This window comes from Anomalospiza imberbis, chromosome 13 (assembly GCF_031753505.1).
Source record: "Anomalospiza imberbis isolate Cuckoo-Finch-1a 21T00152 chromosome 13, ASM3175350v1, whole genome shotgun sequence".
Taxonomy (NCBI): domain Eukaryota; kingdom Metazoa; phylum Chordata; class Aves; order Passeriformes; family Viduidae; genus Anomalospiza; species Anomalospiza imberbis.
This window is the reverse complement of record NC_089693.1, coordinates 12,827,035-12,850,407: the sequence shown is the minus strand read 5'-3', so window position 1 is coordinate 12,850,407 and position 23,373 is coordinate 12,827,035. Positions and strand designations below refer to the sequence as shown.

The following is a 23,373-nucleotide window of genomic DNA, read 5'->3' as shown; positions in this document are numbered from 1 at the left end:
ATTTAGTTCAAAGACACATTAAAACACATGCAATTAGATTTTATCACTAAGTTTTATTTAAATTAAAATATTTATAAGATGAAAGAAGCATGTGTGCCCAAGAGTTTATATCTTTACATCTTAGGGTTTACATTTTATCAGTTTTTTTAAACCATATGTGTTTTCCTTTGAATAAGAATATCAGCCAAATAGCAGTTATTTATTTAAAGCAAAGGGTTCATCTTTTTACTCCATTTCAGGATACATTAATTCAAATTTTAACTTAATGGATTATTTTAATTCTCTTTATGTAGTTGCCTAATGCAATGGAATCACATGCTATTATGACAAAGGTTGCTTTGTGTTTCTTTTTTCATTCAGTAACATGAATGTGTATCATTCCATTCCAAAAATACTTCCATGCTTGACCACTTAGATCTCAACCTTTGGAGAGACTAAAGTGAACAGTTATCAGATCTATTTTGCTGTTTGACTTGTGATTTTATTATATCAGTAGAAAACCATTATTCTATATGACTCCTGAGGAGTTCAGCTAAGTATGCTTTATGTGACTTGACTTTAAACTAATTAAAAAGGTAAATTTTTCGTTTCTGTCAGGAAATTTATTTGTTCAAGTGAAGGACAATACCTTCATCCGAAAAAAAGTAATGCTGGTAAGCAGGTCCACAGTTGATTTCAGATCCTGGAGTCTTTCAGAATTGCTGGCAGGAAAATTATCCTGGTGAATCAGGGAAAGAGGAATCATGCAAAATTTGAGTTACAGGTAAAATCCTTGAACAACTAGTTAGAAATCCTCAAAGAAAACAAAGTTCTGCTTGGGAGGATTAGAGATGTTCACATTACCCAAATTCTGCCTGTGAGGTAGTTAATGATGAGCATTCCTTGGACATGAGTAGGAATACCTTTGATAATGCTCCTGCACTTGTAATATGAATAATTCCAAATATTGGGATATTTCCAAAACATGAATGGAGTAAAAAAGGTTACAAGAAGACTGGGAACTGTTGCTAATGAAAATAATTTATGTGTTTTACATGGCACATACATAATTTGTAGGCATAAAAACAGCAGTAAGCTTAATGTAGAAATAACTTATTCAATTTTTGCTACAATCTCTGGGTTAACAGAGTGATGTGAAGTAGTGTTATTTACATAACCTCCTACTAATGAAATATCAGCCTCATACTATGATACTGTCTGGCTAGCATTCTTCAAAATTAAAAGATCTTAGCATGAACATATCTCCTTCATGAAGGGTTTGGTCTTAAAAATTAAGTATGTGCAACTTCTGCTCCCTCTAATGCCTTGGGGTTCTTTTAAATATTCCCTTTCTCCTCCAGTTTTGGAGAGCAGGCCACATGAACAGACAAATCCTTGACTTGGAGGCTGCTGCTCCTGGAAGCTGAAAGGAGAGCCACAGGTGATGAAGCTCTAATTTAGGTATTGTCCAAAAGTTTCATGATCCAGTGGACTGGAGAAGGAGAGGGAGCTCAGAACCAAATGGTAACTGGCAGGTACCCAGTGCCTGCTTTCCTGAAAGGCTGGCTTTGGAGCATAGCTCAGTGGAAGGAGATTCCATGAGGCAGAAATGAAATGAATGCCTGCCACATAGAAAAACAAAGAGACAAGATTCTTTCAACATTACCAGGATCTTAGCATGCAAGTTGTAGCAGAGGTGTCAGGCTCCCAGAAAAAATAAAGCACTTTGCACTACCTGAGTCAGTGAAGGTAATTCCCAGATGAATTAACTTAAGAATAGTTATAGACCAATTTAATTAAAGTTGATGAATATCACATATTCAAGAAAGAGTTGAATACTCTTGAATATGTGATAATCCCTTGACCCGTTCTTAGCTTTTGGAAAGAAAATACTGAGGTTTTTTTTTTTTTTTTCCATCAAACTGGAAAAATATTGGTGTTAAACAGCTCAAATTCTGTAAATTTTTGTTCCAAAGGTTTCAGGGGGGGTCTCACATTGACTCGAATAGAATATGTTGTACATACCCTGTATTTAGATAAATCAATCCTCAGGGAATTGTGCAATTGATCCAGCAGCTTTATAAACTTTTCTCTCTGTGAAAAGAAAACAATACTATGTTGCACTACAATTTGCAGGTTCCTGTAATTGCTGGGGTTTTAGAAAGCTTCTTTCCATTCTTAACTTATTTGAAAATCAATTTGTTTTCCATTATTTCATATACAAGTGATGGTTTGAAACACCTGTGTTTCAAGGCCAGGCAATGCATCTTCTTTCACTTTATTTTCCCTTTCTATCCATTTTGTATACCTGGTATGCATTAAACACTGTGCAGCTGTGCAACATGTTAGGGAGGTCACAAAGATTTTGCAATGCAACATTTTCCGGTCTTATATTTGCCTTGCAACTGATTAAACTCTTGAAGAAAGCACATCCTCCTTCCTTTAATAAGTAAGAAAGGATGCTCATTTACAGTAGAATTTGGTGCAAAAGTATGATTGAAAATTATACTTCTGAAACAGTGGCTTTTGCAGGAATAAGTTAAAGCAATACTAATACAATGAAAATATATTTTTTCCTTTAAAATGTGAAGATTAACTTGTTATCTTGATAAGGAGCAGTGAAAGTATTTTGCCGTGAGATTTCCAGCTGAGTTGTGCCATTCTCAAGTAATACTAATGAGTTTCTAATTACTATGTTCGAACATATTCCCTGTCTACTGCACAAAACTGTGAAATCTCAGCCTATGTGAAAGCAGCAGACTTCTGGAAGAAACAGGAGCTGATAGCTCTCAGGGTGCACTGATCGTATCTGCACCATCCCTTAAATGCGATGATCAGGAATTTGAAAATAGAGTCTTTGTGCACTGTCTCATCAGTGGAGTTCTAACCTACACCAAACCCCACTAATTTGGCACAGGTCCCTTAAGGGACCAATCAAAATAGAACTTTTGTCATGTTATAAAGCTCTGCTGAAATATTCAGTCAGCCAAATCATTCCCAGCTGTAGCCTGAGGACTTGAATTTGAGATGTTCTTTTTGATGAATGATGTGCAGCTATTCACTAACAAATGCCTTTTGAGGAGAGAAGAATAATCTAATATTTTGCCTATAAGTCAATTGTTTGAAAAAAGAGCTCCAATCTCTTTTAGTTATGCCTACTACTCTTTTTCCATCCATCTGTTGAACTATGAATTGGATTCAAATTGCGTCAGAGGCAAACTGGCATTAACATCCGAGAAAGGAGTTAATCACTGCCCTGTCTGAGGACGAAAGTAGTTCTGATCATTAGAAAAATGGGAAAAAAGGATAAAAATCCAGCAAAACCATTCTAAATTTCAAAAGTTGCATCAAAGTCAAAGGTCTAATAAAGCATGAACATTGAAAGACAAGACTTGTTTCCACAAAGATATTAAGTAATTCTTGGTTTACGCAGCCAAATGCATAATTTCATAATTTTATCTTGAAAATCTGAAATTCATAATTTCTCTATTATTCTAATACTGGAGAAGAGTACTAGTGCCTCTAACACTACTTCAAATACAATTTTGAATTTGAAATTTTAATGTGAATTTAATAAATTTTAATTACAATTAGTATTTTATTACATGTCAATAAATAGTACTTTATGAAAACTGTTACATCAAATATACCTTTCATATCAGCCCTACAAATAAAAGCCTTACTAAAAAAAGAAAAAAGAGGAAATAAAAGCATTTTCAGCATAAGACTCTGTTTATACCCTCTGTATCATCTGTAATACCAGAGCTATAAAGACAACCTCTTTGAATTATTGCTCTGCCTTACTGCTCTTAATTCCTCAGAGTAGGTGAAGAAATCAGAATAAAGAGTGAATGGATCTTTATTTATTGTCAAGTTCAAAGACTAGGAAGTCCACCCTGTGAGATACTTATCCACAGAAGAAACACATTAACACATTCTGAAATGCTACTATTCCTCCTAAAATTCCTGATACCTAAATCCAGGATTTGGACAATTCACGAGCAAAAATTTCAGCAAAAATAAGAGAGTTCATTATTATGGATCCTTGTGAGAAGAGCAGCATTTATGGCCACATCCATTAGGTTGACATCAGTTAACCATCACTGATGACACAGCCCAAGAAACAAATTGCATCCAATACTAAATCTAATGCAGTTAGCAGTTTGCAAGGCCCACTGCAACAAAACAAAAATCTGTTGGAGATTTTAGTACCATGAATGTGTGCCAGTGCCTTCTACCCTCTAAACCTCACAAGGAGCTGAGCAGCATCTTCTCTGGCTTTTATGATGATTGATTTTAAAGACTCGGGGTAAAATTTTCAAGAGCTAATAACAACCCTTATTCTTTAAAATGAGCAATTAAAAAAAATTCTATGTAGAAGTTAATATGGAATATACTAGGAAGAAAAAAAAAAGGACCAGAACTCTATTAAAAAAGAAAATCTTACTTACCCCAAAGTTAGTAGCAGCAAAGCGATCTGAAGCAGATACATTAGTTGCTGCAGTTGTATGAGCATAGAAAGCATTTATATTGGCCAACAATGTACTCATAACTGCTGGAACACCAGGGCACATGTATTTAGAAGAGAGACAGGAAAAGTGCCTGTAATTCAAACAAACCAACAGTTATTAAAGATGGCAGGGAATCTGCTTCTTCTCCCACGATAATTTCTTTCTAACTCCAATGATGTAAATTTCGGGCTACCTCATGGAAATTTGTACAGATGTACAGGAGGAAAATCCAGACACATTTGATACAATTGCCACTTGTTGCACACTGATATTTTCAAACTGGCCACATTAGATTCACATTCAGTTCTTACTCTGTTAATCCTAAATACAAAAACATGACTTAACTATTTTAATTGCTATTAAACAATACATTCATAATTAAAGAAAACCTGAAAAGCAAACTCTAACTCATAATCATGGAAAGTCTCCGAGATTTATGGTAGAAAAAGATTTAATTGCTGCCAACTAAAAAGACTTAGTGTGGCTTTTATTTTATGCCATATTATTAATGAAAGGTGCTTCAAGCAGCTTCTGGGTTCACCTTGATTTGAATTAGGCCATAACTGAAACTCTTCCACTTCGATCCAGGCCAGTAAAATTTAGGTAATCAGTCTGTTAAACCCAGAGGTGCAATGTAGCAGCACTGTTAACTTGTTTAATGAAACAGGAGATGCCTGTATGCTGGAAGCATACAAAGACCTTATAACACAACAAAACAGGAGAGGTACAAATGAATGAAAGATCTGACACATGAGGAGAGTGAACACCATCACTGCAAACGTAAATTCCTAATTTCAAGATCTATAATTAGGTAGGACTAGGAGAGAGAAAGGGATAAAGACTAAATGTACACAAATAGGAAAGAGAATGAAGGGGATTAGGAAAAGATGGTGTTAAAATGGGTGTACAAACAGAAGAGGATTAAGAAATTCCAACCAGGCTCTGTATGACTGAATGTCCTGATTTGGCCACATGCTCCTCTTAGCTAGAGTCTCTGGCTCCTCTCTCCTGTTCCTCCTCAGGAGCATAAGGCAAAACAGTGTGCTGGGCCGTAACCACCTGGGCACTAATGCCCTTCCAAGAAAAAAATTAACACAAGGTACAATTGACCTCTCCTGCTGAACTTAAGCCAAATACTGTTAACTGTTGTCACAGCCCAAATCATCTTTCAAGGCATTATTCAAGACTGTTTTCCTGTAGGGGCAATTATTAAGTGCTATTGTCTGCATTTTACATAACTGAGAGAAACTGCTCAAAACGAACCACACGGGCCAGGACTAGAGCCCAGCATTCCCAGCTATGTGCTCATGGAATAGTGTTACCAAACCTTTAATTCACTGCCAGTATTTTCAAGAAGTGCTTTTGAAGACTGAAATGTGAATTTAACAAAAGAACAACACAGTTCTCTACCCCTCAGAAAAATCTTTCAAAACATATGTCACATGTTTTCTGTCAAGTAGAAGAATAATACTTTCCTTTGTAATAAATTACAATAGTGATATCAGGTGGTTCTCACCAATAAAGGTAACCTTTAAAGCTAATAGATATAGCTTCTTATCTACGAGTAAGTTTGGGAAATATATGTAGGGATGATCAGAACCAATTTTCAAAAGACTGACAAAATAATTAATACTTTTAATATTGATGACCTTTAATTTCCAAAAGACTTTTAGTGGACTTAAAGGTCCTTAGTGCATGAGTAACATCAATCTGGAGAAAAAAAGGCACTAATAACCCCATGGGCCTTAGAGTCATACCTGTAACATGCTCTGCTGAGGGTGGAGGCAGGCAAAAGGAGCAGAAAGCAGCAAAGAAATCACTGAGATTATCTCAATTGCCTTCAGGGAACAAGACAGACCATGGAAATATTGTTTGGGTCAACATTTTAAGGTGTCTTCTGCAGGTTTCCCTTACCATTTCACAATGAGTTACCCATGACCTGTACTGAATTCTTATATTGAGAATAGACCCATAGACCCAAACTGTACCACTTTTTTCACAAGGAAAATTTAAATCAATTGTAATACCTGGTTTCTTTGAGCCAGGTCTCATAAGCTCTCAGAGATAAGTATTACACCCAAGATAGATCAGCTGCCTCAGATGGCATAAAAGTAACAGGATGGCTCCTATGACAGTGCTGGAAACAGAAAAGTTTTAATAAAAGGCAAAACAACAAAGCTCTTTACAGAGAAAAACTGAGCCAGGGCAAGAGGTTCTTGCTCCTGCTAAGACACTTCACAAAAGCAATTACTTCTTTTGTTCTCTTCTTTTTCTAGTGAATTGCTTAGGTGGGACTTTTTGGCTTCTGTCCAATTGGCTATCCTTAAGTTTGAGGTGAAGTCTCCAAGGTCCTATGAGGTGTCTTTTAACCAAACTGAGGAGAGAAACTTGTGGACTTTTTTCCTTTTTAAGGAGACAAAGGGTAACATGTTTACTCCGTCAACAGGGAGCACATTCCTACACAACTGCTATAACTTATGTCCTTATTGTATCACTGCACTGTTTCACCTGTAATGTGCTTAGTGAAAGTTATGGTAAAGCATCTGTGACAGATTTTTGTTTCTCTCTATCATTTAATTAAAATCTCTAATGTTCACAGGACCTATTAAGTATACAATATGGTTCATGATTCAGAGTTCTGATAACTCAGGTTATCAGCTACCTGCAAGATACCTGGATTCCTTCTGCTTGCTAAAATGCATAAATCAAAGTAAACCCGTCCTTGTTTTTGCGGGTCTTTGAAAAGAGCAGCCAGTAGCATGAGTTATTAACAATTTCTAGTGGGCACATGAAGTCACAGCAACCATTGCTAAGTCTCACACATTTTAGAGCAAGGTTGCACTGCGTAAGCTGAAACCAGGCCTGCTTGTTCCAACTTTCTTACTATGCAATTTTCTGACCAATAGACAGTGCCTGGGATTCTCCCAATATTTCTGCTAGCATGAATTAGCAAAGAAAGGAGTCTAATTGATGTGCTGTATTCATCAGTAAGCAAATGCTATCAATAAAAAATTAGTTTAATGGGCGATTTGTGTGCTTTCTGTAATGCTGCCACATTAATTGAAAACTAGCAGGAGAACAAGATGACATAGTTAATGTCCATTAACCTGCTGGAATGAGAGCTATGTTGCTGATTGAGAATCATTAGGTTCTACCTGTGGTGACTCTTGCCAGTAAGAAATAAAGATCTTAATAGAGCTTTTATTGCACTTGACTCTATTACATAATAAATTCAGGCTGCTGATATTATGTGTAATTTGAGTGTCTAGTCAAACACTGTTTCAATACGTGCTGGGATTTTTGCCTTCTAAAGAGAAGTAAATTATGTTAAAAGATGAATGACAGGAAAAAAGTTACTTTTTCTTCACTGCAGAGTGTGGCTGAATATACGTAGGTAAATAAAGTTCCAGTGTGATTCCTTCTAGACATTGACTTTACAGCACAAACTGCTATCAATCCCCACAGTCATCAAAATAAAGGCCAGCTGGACCACTGTGCTGTTCTTCTACTTTTTCTTCCTGTTTTTTGTGATACTTATTTTCCTCCTTATTGTCTCACACATCCATGCTTGTACTTCTGGGAGTTACACGTACCAGCTGTGTGGCTAACAGTGTCTGTCTGGCTGCTATCCACTACAAAAACCAGAAAAAAATCTCATCTGAGCCATGCAAGAATGGCTGTAATGATCTTGCTTTACTTTTCATAGTACAGACTTCATGAGGAATGGAAGAATAAAATAATCATAAGAAAGAAGAGTGGATTATATAACCTATGCAGTCAAGACTTCAAAGAGCAGCAATTACTGCAACAGAATCAGTCTTTTTGTTGTATTTTAGTTTGGGTTGATGGTTGTTTTTCTATTCACATGAATTCCACATTTGGTAACTTAATGCAGATTTCCTTGCTCAGGAGCTGTGCAGTCGTAATCCGTATCTTGAGAGTAAAACACCCCTTCTAAGTCAGAAAAAATTTTTTCAGGGAAAAAATTTCTACATTTATCTCATAAAAATGTGGAGATGTTCCTATCTTCAGCAAGTGGTGCAGCCACACCTGAATTCATTCTCTAAGTTCGGTGAGAAATTCTCACTGGGGACAATGACTAGAGCAGACAGGTAACCTGTGTGGTATCTTCTGGTCTGATTCCCACATCTCAGTATGAGTATATTCACTGTGTTTAGAAAAATCAAGACTAAATTTTGAAATATTATTTTTGTGCTCTAAAGGAGAAGATATAAATAACTATTGAGGGCCAGAAGGAAATCTTCAGGATTTATTAAGGGATCATAGATGACAAAGCCACTGTCATGACCCAGAAATGATAGACAAGTGGGATTGTTTATTGCTGTAGTGGAACCAGATGCCAAAACACTTTAGACAGGGGTACTTTAGAGAAGCATTATCAGGTATATGTTGTGTAGAAATGCAGAAAGGCATATGCTCCTACTCCAGCATATGCCATCTATCCATCATTAAAAGGGTCAAGACTGACTATCATTAAGTGGCACTGAAACTTTTTATAATAGCTAACTTTAAAACAAATAGGAATACTAAAAATTAAACTCAGGCAAAAAGAACACCTCATTAGCAGCATCCTAAAACTCACGTAGCCTGATAAAGTGCAGATGCTCTCTGGGGTCTGGACCCTGGGGTATTAAAGCTTAGTCAGTTTTGCGTTTACAAACACAAACATCTTAATTTCCAATGTTATCATGAGACATGAAGTAGAAGTACTCTGCAACTAGATTCTCAAGCATACACAATATTCCTCTGGGCAAAGTGATTACATTCAAATTCTCTCTTTGTCATATAGTAGAAAATTGCTTTTGTTTTAGTAGATGATCTTTGTTACCAAATGCAATTTGATAATTCTATTTTCCAAATCAAGAAGCTGTACATTTTCTTCCAGCCGCTAAAATTGTTCCAGAAGAAAAAGGTAATCTCATAAAAAGAAATAAAACCAGGAGATAATAGTCCAAAAGAAAATTCCTCATGACAAATAGACTTAGTGTCTTCACTACTCTTCCCCCCCAAAGTCTGAATGCTCCGAGATGCGTCTGCAGATGAATCAGCAAAACAACGTATATGAATATATATTTTTCTCCACATATTACTTGAGATTACATGCATCACTGATTTTATTCTTCACTTAAACAGGCTGGGGCTGTCCCCTCAAAAAGGCAATGCTCATTATTGACATGAAACATTGCAAAATATAAAAGGATGTGGGTATGGGGACAAAGAAATCTTAGCTTTTATTTCTTGTGACTATCAATAATAAATTCACTTTCTCATTACATTTGCCTTCAGATACCTGGTTAGCAGTCAACAGCATCAAGGAAATTTGGGGGAAAAGGTATAGAAGAAAGCAAGACCAAAAAGAGGACACAGCAAAATAGGTTAATTAACTTAAAATGGCTTAGAGTCTTTGAGTAAGGACTCCTGAAAAATGTGTTGGAGTATTTGCCCAGATCCATGTTAGATATGCAGACTAAATTTACTTACTTTCCATGAATATCTGAATGTTATATTATTTACTGAGTTAAAAACAAAGCGTCTTCTTTATATAAAAATATAACCTGTCAATTTCTACCTCTATTAAGTAAAAATATTTTATATACTCGTATCAGTTATGTTGCTATTTTTGCAATGCTAACTTTTGCAACATCTGAATTTTTAAAACCAGTTTCAAACTTTTTCTGGGAAATTTTGCAGTACTTGAATACATTGAGAGATGAAGAAAAAAAAAATCCAAAATAATTTTACAGTTAAAGTTGTCAGTCAAAAATACAGCCATGTTATACTGAGATAATCAACTCAGTTGATTATCAGTTGATATAGTAAGACAAAACTAATGCTAAATCAGCCCTTTATTTCTTATGCAAATCGCTAATAATAGCCCTCCTTTGGCATTAATAGCTCTTAACAACTAATTTCTGGTCAAAACTTGAATTCATTTTGATACACACAGCAGGAACAACTCTATCACTAACATTCTGGTAAAAATCCCATACCATTTTAAATCAAGTTATAAAACTACAATACCAGGATAAGTTAATAAATGACATAACAATCACACAGACCTACAGAGAAACTAAACACAGAAACACAAATACTCATGAAAGTCAACACACTAATTCCTCCATATGTAATTTAAATACAAAACAGAGGAACTCTCAAGTTTCATTAATTATTATGTGCAATGCTGTATAAGTTCCTTGAAGGAAGATCATTAAAAATGTGTACAGTACAAAATACATTGCCTGACCTTCTATTAGATGAACAATACAAGAATTCACAGACAACTACATAAAGTGAAAGACAAGCTCATTCTAATAGTAGGAGGTGTCAATATATTCTGCAATGAAATGAAAACTTCAGATTTTTATGTACCTTCATACTTATTATAAGACTCTTCTTTTTAGGAGGTAAAGAGATGCAAACATATGAGTGATGTTCTGATTAAAAATCCTACAATATCAGGTTTCTGTAAGAAAAAAGTCTGTATTTTTTATTTATAGGACTCATTTGAAGTCCCCTGCTTTTCTACAGCTCCAGCAGAATATAGTCCTTTTCACCAGAAAACTTTTTGCTGGATAAATTGAGAGCACATGATGAATCTCTCACCATCATGAGCCTCTGAGCTAGATGGTGCTGTGTTCTAAGGTGTTCAGACAGCTAATTCAGAATGGACAATGTAGTAATAGGTCTCAGTACTGTTAAAAATGGCTAGCACTAATTATTTACATATACTATGGAAGCTCACTATAGCCACTAGTGAGCTTCCATAGTAGTAGAAAAGAGTACAGAGCTTGTGAAACCCTGTTCGAGTTGCATCTGGAACACTGGAAGTCTTTCTGAACCGTGCTATATATCAGTATCATAAGGATTAAGGAATGCATTAGCAGTAATACCAGTAACAGCTTATAAAATTTTTGTATCTTAAAGCCACTGCACATGAGAAGCACTTTAATGAGAATCAGATGGACAAAATGATAGGAATTTAAAGTCAGGAATGGAAGAGAAACGGTGAATGAATTCACAAAGGCTTGAGACTCGTTACTTCCCTCAAACACATTGCTGACAGCAAAGCAGAAAGCCAGCCACGATGATACTTACGTCATAGCTTGATAAATATATTCAATTCCATAGCGCATTGCAAATTCATCCACAATTTCCTGTGCAGCATCATCAAAGTACACCTTCCAGGCCTCATCGCCTTTCACCTCGGGGATTTTCACCACACCATTTGACTTCACTTCCGTCAAGTAATGGAAGAGATTCTAAAGGTAAGAAATGTTTCAAAAATGAAAGTTTGGCTTTTAAGAAGCATTCTGAAAGTATATCCTACGTATAGTCTTCAATATGTTAGTCAATTTTTATTTTTCCGAAGACTGGCTCAAACTAGTCAGCAGACTTGTGATCCAGCACATTGTATCTTCTTAATATAAAGTCCTGTCCTTTAACTGGCACAGAAGGACTGCAATCTTAAAATAGTGCAGAAACTTCTCTTTTATATGCCCTTGCTAATGAATGAAATCATGATGTTGCAATACTTATTACAGAGTGTTTCAATTTTAATTGTATCTGTGACCAAAAAATTTCAAATTTGTTATTTAAATTCTTCAGTTACAGGGAGCTAACAGAAATACTGCAGGTGCCTCTCAAGTTGTGCAAGATGTGCAATAGAGCTTAGGTTTAGTACCCTTGGGAGCAAAGCTAGGATTTGACATTCATGGCATTCTCAGATTGCCTAGCTCCATATGTATCCACAACTTCCACAACTTCATACGTATCCACAAAATCCAACAGATTTTATTTCCTATTTTCAGTGATTGAAAAAAAACCCCTAAAACCTCAAAATATTTTTAGTTCTGCTAATTAGCCCTTAACTGTCTCTTGGACTCTCTTAAAGCATTTGAATATTGTCATTTACTTCATAAGTCCAACATTTGCAATTTCAGGTCAAAATCGATCAGCACAAATGCCCTAAATATATGATTTTACAAATGGTGAACAAAGGGATTTTGTGGCTACATGCTAGTGGTGAACTTTCAGCCATGTCTGAGCTATCAGCTTTTAGAAACTACTTGTATTTCCTGAATAGAATTTCTACATGGATTACTATTTGAAGGAAGAGTAATCAATTACAAAGAAAGCCTTTCAGAAGACACACCTATTTATCAGTGATGATTTTTTTTCAATGTTGACAAAAGCAAACTAGATGAAAGGAAAATTAGATTTTATAGTATTTGTGTTTCTCCTTTTTCTCAATCTTCAAAATATGTATTACTGTGAAACAAAAGAAAATCCTTTACAGTATACTTTTGCGATATATATAGAAATGTTTGTATATTCCTGATGCTAACAATCATGTATCACGGTGCTAAATCAAAAAACAGTACAGGCAGAGTTTATCTGGCTCAACCTCTTTTTCTAAAACCTCCTGGCAGGAATGATCTGTTTGTTGGTCTTATGTTGTTCTACCCTTGCCTCTGAACCTGATACTTCCTCAGCAACACAGAATGGGAAATCTAAAATAAACATGTCCTCAAGTACAGCAACAGTTATTTGTTTCAGTGCACTAATGTTCTGTAGCCTTTTTTCTTTATCCATGCAACAACTGAACAGTAATTTCTCTACTGTATACTATAACTCCTCCAACATACCTCATGTAGACAGGTGTACTGCACATGATAGGGAGCAACTTTCTCCTCTCCTTCAATTTCAACATTGATTTTCAGTCTAATGGCCCCAGAGACAGCCGATTTATCTGTTCGCTTTTCTGAAGAGTGGAAAAATAATACATTAGTAACTACCAAGAATACACGTATGTCATATGAAAAGCTTTCATAAATCATTCTAGTTTAATCTTTTAAAGCCAGGGAGTCCTGCTGTTGAAAAAAAGAATGTTTTTTAATATTTCACACATAGTTCAGGCCACAAAATAGACTATCTAACTATGAAGTAAGAAATCTTTCTTATTTTATCTCCCATATTCAAAAAAGGCTGCACAGCTATTTATTACTACTTTCCCCTTTTCGACTAAATTACTGTAATTTTATACCTGACATCTGTATTAATTATTATTATTATATTCCTTTGGTTATGAAGACTTTACCAACAGCCTGGACTACCTCTTAGTGTGATGGGTTGATTCTGGTAGGTGCCCACCAAAGCTGTTCTATCACCTCCCTTCCTCTGCTGGACAGGGGATAGAAAATCTAATGAAAGCCCCATGGGTCAAGAGAAGGATGGGGAACAGATCACTCACAAATTACTTCCATGGCCAGAACCAGACTCAACTTGGAAGAAAATCAATTTGTTACCAGTCAAATCAGAAGAGGTTAATGAAAAATAAACCCAAATCTTAAAACACAACTTCCCCTCACCCATCCCTTCTTCACAGGTTTACTTTACTCCTGATTTTCTCTTCCCTTTCCCTGCCAGTGGCACAGGGGGGTGGGGCAGTGGGGGTTCTATCTCCTATTTTCAAATCAGCCTGTAATGTTTAATACTTTAAAAGTCATACATTGGTACCAAAGCTACATATTTTGAAGTCACAAAGTTAAAGACAGTAATTTGTTCTAAAAAATTTACCTACATTTGTTTTAAAAAATCAGTAAGAATCATACCTAAATTATACCATACATCCATTTCTCCACTCAGTGTTCTTACTTCAATGATTGTTTGCCCAAGGAAGTCATCTGATTCCTTTTTGAAATGCTGTTTTACTCTAGACTTGATATCATCATCTTCATCCCATACTCTTACTTTTATTCTATCTGTAGAGTTATGACATTCACTAGAAAAACAAAAATAAAACACAAAATGTGAGTGATATATAAACTATATTACTCTGTACTGCTGTCTAATTCATTAAACTCTATTTCCACACACTCGCTTAACTGCACCAAATGTCAAACAAACAACCTGCAACATCCAGAGGAAAAGAAAGGTCATCCCAGACTGCCAGGGACAAAACTGTAATTACTATATATATGAGAATTACCACATATAAAGAGAATAACTTGAGTGAATTTTACATACATAGAGACTGTATTTAGGAATGTCAATAACTGCTCATTAACATTTTTAATTAGAAATTCATACTTTTTAATGCTATTATTTAACAAATATCTTAGGAAAGATACAGTTAGGGCAGGTTTATTTCTTTAAGAATGCCAAGTAGTACATACAGTAAACTACCAAAGTAATACTCTGGAACAATATAAAAAGCAAGAAAAAATTAAAGAATATTTAAGGATACTCTGAAACAATACAAAAAGCAAGAAAAAAATTAAAGAATATTAAGGTGTGTCAGGAAGCTTTTGTTAAAAAACCAAGAGGTATGCAGAAACATCCCAGCAAGAAAAGAAAGGCAATCACAAAAACCCAGGAAAATAAGTAGCTGTTTTTTTAAAAAGACACATTAATGTTCTTCAAGACCTCCATTCCCTGGTAAGGAGAAATGGCAAGGGACCATGCCATGTTCTAAAAAATTTCTTGTAAATTTAAGTGGTTTACTAACCCCTCCTGGTATGAGTGGATTTTAGAAAATGCTGGATTTTATGAAGGAATGAGGTGGCTTCACTTGCAATCTACAGAGTACACAGTGGATAAAAACTTTTACTCCCAGCTGCACCCTGCATTTATTTGCACAGAAATGGAAAAGAAACTCTATTACTGCTTATTCCTATAAGGCACAATGAGAACTATTTACTATTCGTTGGTGATGGCTTTTGATGACTTGACTGGAATATCCCAACCCTGACTGCAGAGGTTTGGGTTAGTGAAAAACTTTCTGAAGTTTGACTAGTACAGAGCTGGCATCGGTTAAATCCATACCACACTCGTGCACCCATACAAAGTATTGATTTTAATATCCATTCACTATTGCTACAGAAATATTTTATATATTACATACCTTTGTTTATCTTTAAATATGACTTTGAAGCATAGCTGCAAATTTTCATCTTCAGCAGAGCATTACTTTCACACCTGATTAAGAGTTTTTACTCTAATTCTATTCTAAGCACTGTCATTGCTTAGTGATCTGTCTCGGTTTTCAGTGTTAAAACAGCAATACTCCAACTTATCTTCCAAGCAGCACCCCTCAGGGGTATTCTAAGAATTAATTAGTAGTGGTAATGGGCTTTGGAAGTATAAAGTGCTGTAAATGGTATTATTATTTTCAAGGCCAATCAGACACTAAAAATGGCATGCACAGCTTTTACTCTGCCACACCGTGACATCATTCAGTATCACAGAAGTCCTTGTGTCTGTCTGCATTCCAGATTTTACCTTTGCAGATAATTCTGGTAATTAAAATGCACATTGTTCTGTGATTAGCAAAACTAATAAAGCACAGTTTCCTTTTGTCTTATTACTGGCTTCCCTGACATCCAACCAACCACAATCACCTACTGAATCTTCTCCCTTAGTCGGGGTTTTCATAAATTACCCCTTTATGTGAACTGGTATCTGTTATGGGATGAGCTCATACTGAGGACAGTTAGTATCTTATCTCTCTCTGACCACATATTTTCATAGAACATGACAGACATACTATTTAGCAATCTGTGAAATTTCTCTGATTGATCACAAAATTCAAAAGCAATTGGCAGGGACATACAAAATGTAGGAAGATAGAGATGGACCAAATAAGCATTGCTGCCATAAGAAACTAGGCTAAATACAGAAACCATTTAATTCTCCTGGAATGTAGCTCAGTTACTACTTAACATTGCTAAAGTCCTGAAATGCATTTAGCTGTGCACCCAACAGAAATAAGTGATAGGGGATTTCTACAGTGACATAGGGAGATCTGTCACTGCTGAGGTATTTCTGTGACCCTCATCACCATACCTGTGCTTTTAATAGAAATCTTACTCCTGCTTTGATTCTCTGGCAGATGCTGCATATAAAAAGTCATTATGTACTTCAGCACAAACATCATATTTCTATTCTTCTGGGACAACACACATCCCTCTGATATACACTCAGCTGATAAAGCAATATTTATTCAGATGGTCAGGATTCCCTGATATCCTCAGCTGTCCTCAGCATCCTTCTCTCCCTTAATCTTAGGCTAGTGAAACATGGTGAGACCTGGCACAACCAATGTGTTAATTCGTGCTCATCTTTGTGTTGAAACTTCAGCACAGAGTCAGCTCTGCTACGTTAGTAATGTTCCTGTGCAGGAACACAAAAAAAAACATGGATTTGTGTTTAAAACCTGAAGAGTGGATGAGCAATTATTTCCTTCTGGCCTGCTCTGTGGCAGTGTGACTGCAGGGAGATTTAGTGCTAACGTTACAGAGCTGTCTCTGAATGATCCTGCTTACCTGCCCAGACTCAGAAACAGCCCTCTGTATTGACATGCACATTCTGCTTTAGTCACTGCTAACACCTATCCAGAAGCTCTGGGTGGAATTCCTACTTCTGTTTACTCCAGGAAAATCAGCCCAGGGAATTAAAGGCTAGACAACATATGCTAGTTTCAGTGCTCCTCTTCTAGTCACTCTGCTTTATAGGCTCAGTAAAAGCATTCACAGAAGCGTGATAGAGGAAGATGAGAAATGAATTGTCCTCTAGCACACAGAGAATTGAAGGTACAGATGCTTCTGAAAACTAGAGAATTTGCAGTCTATTCAGAGATGCAAGACGGAAGAGACAGTTTTAATAATTTACCAATAATCTGGTGACACTACATTACTTCTGCATTTCCAGAATGCCACACAAACATGAAATAATCCTCATAGAATTCCAGCTTATTCTAATGGTTAGAGTAATAAAACTGGAATAATAAAGTATCTTTACAACAGTACCCCAATGTAAATTTAATATTAGATGCACTGGCATCATCTTATTGTACATATCCTCTAAGAGATCTGCACCCAGTATTAAAATGACAACTAAGTGATACTGTGCTACCTTCAGTAAGTTCAGGAAGCCACTTATTGCTGTTATTACCCTCATGTTTATTATTATTATTGCCATTACTGCAAGCCAGAATCTGATCCACACCATTGCTATGTCCACTTTGCTTTTGGGTGTTCACAGACAGTTCCATGGTCCCTCAGGATATATCTTCCAGAACTTCATTAGCCCCACTGTTGGCAAACTTCTTCTGAAGTCTGATTTAAACCTCTCTAAATGTAATTTGTAGCTATTAATTGTTCTACTATAACAGTAAGCATGGAAAATAGATTATTCCTTTCCTCTTTTCAGGAGAAAGGATGTGTTTAAAAACATCCTTACCTCCACTACTTGTCTCTTCTCTAGTCTGGACAGTCCCAATTCTTTAGCAGTGTTGTCACGGGCCATGCTTTCTGATAAAGTAGAATGAGACTAATTATGCTTTTTCTTGCATTATTTTACTCTGTCATAACAAAAAGAGAGTTGTATAATTAATCTGGATTGACAGCAGTTTGAAAAAAAATACTCAGACCATGCACGCTGTACTCTGAAACTGAAAAATATTATCACTGAACAAACAATTTATCATTAGAATTGCTTCTTAGAGGTGTTCTGCTCTCTTGATTTGGGCTGAGGCCGTGAGATACAGTTATTTTAATTAGCTGAATGTCTCTCAGAAATTTGGCTGATTATTGAAGAACTTTTGGAATGGATGAATCTCAAACTAATGTGTAGGTTTTATTACTCAATTGATTTTATGTAATACAATTCTCTGTTATATACTCTTGCTTAGGAGGCAATCCTTGAGCTATTTCAACAGTTCTGGCAAAACTGTGTTTAGATATCACTGGAAACTGGAGCACCATTTAAGCAGTTGACCATCTATGTTATCTTCAGGTACAGTGAAGATCATATTTTTTAAAAGTCTGTTCAGCTGATCAAGAATGTATAAAATAACAGTTGAAAGGGACTTTGGTGAAGTCTTCTTGGCCACTGACAGTAACTATTGCTTAAAATGAATCCACTAATCATTTATTTCAGAATAAATAATGTGAGAGTGCCATGCTTTAAAGTAACTCTAAAGAAGGAATATCTACAGCTGGATGATTGAAATCAGTTTGAATAAATGTTTTCATGCACTGAAGCGCAATATAAATCCAATGAAGATATTTATTAGAGCCCTTATGGTGTCTTAAGGACAGCCAAAATGGGAAAAATAAATAATGTAAAATAATCATCCAGTTATTTGAAAGGTCTCTGTATTAGACAATTTTATCTGAGGTATTTATGAATGGTCAGAGAAAATGTGGTACCTGCAAAGTCAGCAGGGCAATTTGAAGATGTGTGCTAGCCTAGACAACACTGTCAGAAAAAACAGATTTCTGTATGTCAGTAACCAACTGCTGAAAATGTCAAGAAAAGAATGAGAGTAGACTTTTGTTGTAGTGTATCAATATAAAGGTTTCTACAAAGTTGAAAATTACAGCCAAAATACAGCTTCCTGTAATTAAAAAAAAAAGAAAATGCAGTCTCTTTTGCTGTATCAGATGCCACACTCAACCAAAAAGAGAAGGTGACAGCTACAGGACTCTTCCTTTGCTCTGGCATTGAAAGAAACTCTCCTATCATTGATGTTTCATTGAAAAAGCCCCCAAAATTTCTGTTATCTCATTTCTAATAATGCCTGGAGAAAGGATCAAAGACCTTAGCATGTATATTACATTCATTAAATGAACATCTGCTGGCATATTTACTTCTCTGCCTTGTGCACTAAAAGCTCTGTTTTAGTTATGCTTTATGAGGTCCCCTGTTCAAATCTATGCCAGTGTCCCATGGTCATTTAGCAGGGAGTCAGACTACATTTTGTCAGAAACATTCTCTCACTGTTACCACACAATCATACCTGGGTTACGTGTGGTTCTAAGAACAAGAACACTGCCCTCACTCCCTGTGCTATGACAGAGCAAATGCACAGTGGGGAGCCAATGTTTTTCCAAGTCCTTATTTTGGTACAGATGGGAAGACTTGAAAACATGTTTTGGTATGATAAGTATGCATAAGACTGTAAGTTTTTTGAGACATCTTACTTCTGCATTTTATAATTTAAAAGTTATAATGATGGTTAATATTAGATTTTCAACAGGATTTAAATATCAATTACCACTAATAGAGCCTAATTAAAATAACACTTCCTGAGTCAATTGAATAGTTATATTGATTTACTTTACATTTAATCTTCTGGTTAAACATTTATAGTTTATTTAATAAAATTTAGAAATTCTCATATACTTTCAGCTGAAATCCAAAGCATTAAATAATTCAGAGAGATTTTTTCATAAAACACATGTGCAATAAAGATGTTGGAAAATGTCTTCAGTGCAAAGCAGTTTCTCAGGAGGTTCGTGCTACAGTAAGGTTTGAGAGGGGTGTAAATATTATTCCTAGGGCAGCAGATGATAGCAATACTTAGAGCTGGGGAAAAAAATTGAATATTTTCAAGTTTCCATGGATTTTATTATAGCCCTGCTCACATATTTGAGAAACGATATTCAACAAACTTTCTATGAAATTTGCTGAAATGCTCATCCAATTTTTGACATTATGCAATTCTGACAATTAAGATGGAAGAAAGTAATTCTCTCCTACTTTTGGACACTCAAAGCCATTCAGTGAGGTATGACAATTCAACTGTTACCACAGTAACACAGTTAACTCAAAAAGAAAATGCTTTCTGGATAGAAAAAGCTTGTAAAAGTTTCTAGGTGTCTCTTTTCTCTGAAGTACCTATTCATTTCTAATACAAGTGCTTGAAACTGTGAAAGGAATGGCATACATTGTTTAATTCAGCTGGCATTCTCTAGTTCCTTTTCCAGACAAATAGAAGCAGCATCTTGGACCAAAACTCATTCACACTCTACTGAAACAATAACCTCCTCCTCAATAAAGTAGCAGATTTTTGTCAAAAACCAGGTAAAGTCCTTGATCGTAAGAAGGTAACCTGTCACGTTATGACATTGCACCTTCTTGAAGAAAACAGGGCTCTATTTCAAATACCTGAAGAACCCTCACAGAAACTGTTTGCACAGCTTATATAGATAGGAATAGTGACAACTTCTTCCTTCTTTATAGGAGGAAAGAAGCACGAGAATAAACGAAACAATGCCATCATCCTGTACTTTCCAAATTTGACTTTCAGACAACACTCTCTGAAAGTATGGACATTGCAAACACACCAACCCTGAGCCTGGAGCATAGCAGTTACCACCAAATTCCCCAGTTACACCTCAGAGAATCACAGTGTCAAATAAAAACACGTTTACCCGTATCTGGCACATAGGAAAGCATTTCTGATGACAATACTTGGTATGTAAGGTTGAAGCATGAAAACTGTTACTTAAATTCCCTTAAAAACTAGAATAATTACACAGCAACCAACAGATCCCAAAAAGACTTAATTATAAGCTGCATGATCACTACAAGATAAAGACACATGGTTGCTCTCTCCATTCAGAACTTGCTAATTTCATAATGCTATGCAAAGTACAGACAAAAGATATTTTCAAATTAAGCCAATATTTCACTTGGTAGAGTTGTGTTATCTAAATGTAGATTAAAAAAGGCAAGATCAACAGCATCTTCTCTACTTACAAATAGAACTTTTCATCCCATACTGGATTCAAATTTCCAAAAATAGTTTTTGTTCTTCGCTTGTTTTTGCCAACTTGCACAGTAACATATGGGTCACTTGAGCCAGTTTTGTCCTTAGCCTGTAAGCCCTGAGCACAAAGAACTGCAACAAAGGAGAGAAATGAGCTTTAGCCCTTATAGCCTGAGAGTGACAACAGCAACAGGAAACAAAGGCCTCACAGTGAGGGATTGTAAAGGAAAGGTTTCCGGATTATTTTCCCATAATGGGAACTCTGGAGGCAGACAAGATTTGTCTAACTACCCTTCTGGACTGTATCATATTTAAAAATAAAGTTTAATAGAGTAATAATTATAAAGATTCACTACTGAGCACCAAAAAAATACTTTTCACACATAATTCAAATACTTTTCTCAAACTTTGGTTTAGTCAAAATGGCAAGGAATATGTTGTTTAACTTGAGTCTGATAGTTCCCTAAAGTTCCCTGCCCCCCAGAAAATAAATAAATAAATAAATAAATAAATCCAAAATGTCTCCAAAGATCCAAACTAACATTTCCAAAGTAAAATCTCGAATAATATAGAAAAATATGCCCTGTGGCTTATAGAACTAAACATGAGGGACATTACTGCCATTTGTTCTCTTAATAGATGAACCATAACTTTTAGAATACTTTCTGTGCTATCACAGAGAGGATGACAGTTCAGATCAATTATCATCAACTGTTTATGTATTTGCTATCCTTTCTGACAGTTAGTGTGGGTGTATAGTTAATGGATATGAATTTAGCAGCAAATATAAACACATACAATTTGATTGTCCATCATAATTCATAAAAGTAGAAATCTCAGGAGAAAGCAGAACTGTCAAAGAGCAGCCTCCCAAAGCCAGAGAACTGCAGCTAAAACTCCTGCTCTGGCTCTTACCATTCAGCAGCAGTTGGCTTTGTTATCTTGCACATACTGTTTAAATCACCTCAGTGGTCACATTGAGTTAACGTTCTCTAATGTCAATCATTTTGGATAATGTAGCTCCCTTGGCGTGCTCAGGAAAAAGATTACCTAAAAATGGCACCTTGCTCAGCAGATCAGCTCTCAGTGTGGGTTCAGTCATATGTGCTGACTTCAGTGAAAGAAGTAAAATTCTGCTATTCTTTAACATATCCAATTTCTGAAAACACTCTTAGGAATGAAATAGCATATTTTGTCTTCCCCATTCATTCTAAATCCACAGGAAAACTTTTAGAAGGCAAGGAAGTATTCCTCTCCTATTTATGAAGTAGAATGAAGGGACAGCCTAGCAAAAGTCTTCAAGGATAAATTGTATGCACATACTGCCCTGAACACAAGACAGCCTTCAGTAGCCTTTAGAGGTAGAACTGAAAATAAACATATGAATTAAATATGTCCCTAGTGCTTGGTGACAGTCCCAAAACTCCACAATTATTCTTTTCAGTTTCATGCACCACCTCTCAGCCTTCAGAATAGCCTCCATTTATGCTGAGGTTTTAGTTCAAAAACTGAAATGTCAAAGTCAGAGGACCTGGAAATCTGCATGAGCAACCAGGCTAATGCAATTGGAAGCCATCTGGAATATGTTTGGAGTGAGCAGAATTATGCAACATCAGCATCACTAAAATGGAACACACCCTTAGTCAAACAACATGAATGGATAATAAGTTTCAAAACCAATGGGATCTGGAATTGCAAGCTCAAATGTTTTTTTAATCACTCAAAGCCTTTTTTTTTTGTGAACTAACTCTTGCAGTCGGTGGCAAAAAGCTCATCATTAGCACAGAAGATATTGGTAGGAGGTAGAGGAGATACATTATTTTTTACTGGTCTTCCTATAGCAGCAGAATATAAAGTGGTTTTGGCAACTTAAAACTCAACTCTTGCAGTTGGCATCCTATAAATTCAACTGTTTGTATATGCACCAAGTATACAATTGAACACACAGTCCAGCTCTACTTATAAAAAACTCTTGCTCCTGAACCAGGGGAATAGGAAAGAGCTATTAGAACAGAGGAAAGTTACCTGTGATAGTTATTTTTGCTGACCATTTGGATGTTCCATCTAAAACACTTTGTTTTGCTGCTTTTGTATATTGTACAAAATCTTCTTTAGAAATATTAAACATTTCCTGGATCACTTCAAACACCTCAGGTCTATTCTTCTCTCTAATCTTCATTCTTTCCTTCATAGCACTAATAATATTCTGTGTTTTGTCTTCTGCACCATGTTTGGAACTTTTCTCAGCTGCTCCTGAAATGAGAGAAAAATTCAACATTGTTATTGAAAATTAACTTTGATCTTTTT

The 23,373-nt window shown here is 35.8% G+C and overlaps 1 protein-coding gene across 4 annotated transcripts in view; it reads right to left on the bottom strand.

The window, feature by feature from the left end:
• Positions 1-23,373, bottom strand: part of UNC13C (unc-13 homolog C) — a 137,929-nt gene that overhangs the window by 65,489 nt on the left and 49,067 nt on the right. For all 4 annotated transcript variants that reach the window (XM_068204004.1, XM_068204005.1, XM_068204003.1 and 1 more), the window contains exons 8-15: positions 23,092-23,319; positions 21,057-21,198; positions 14,123-14,292; positions 13,157-13,272; positions 11,607-11,770; positions 4,431-4,581; positions 2,005-2,073; positions 629-718 (exon numbers count right to left, since the gene is read on the bottom strand). In XM_068204004.1, coding sequence (XP_068060105.1) covers positions 629-718; positions 2,005-2,073; positions 4,431-4,581; positions 11,607-11,770; positions 13,157-13,272; positions 14,123-14,292; positions 21,057-21,198; positions 23,092-23,319 — 1,130 coding nt within the window. The remainder of the gene's footprint in view (positions 1-628; positions 719-2,004; positions 2,074-4,430; positions 4,582-11,606; positions 11,771-13,156; positions 13,273-14,122; positions 14,293-21,056; positions 21,199-23,091; positions 23,320-23,373) is intronic.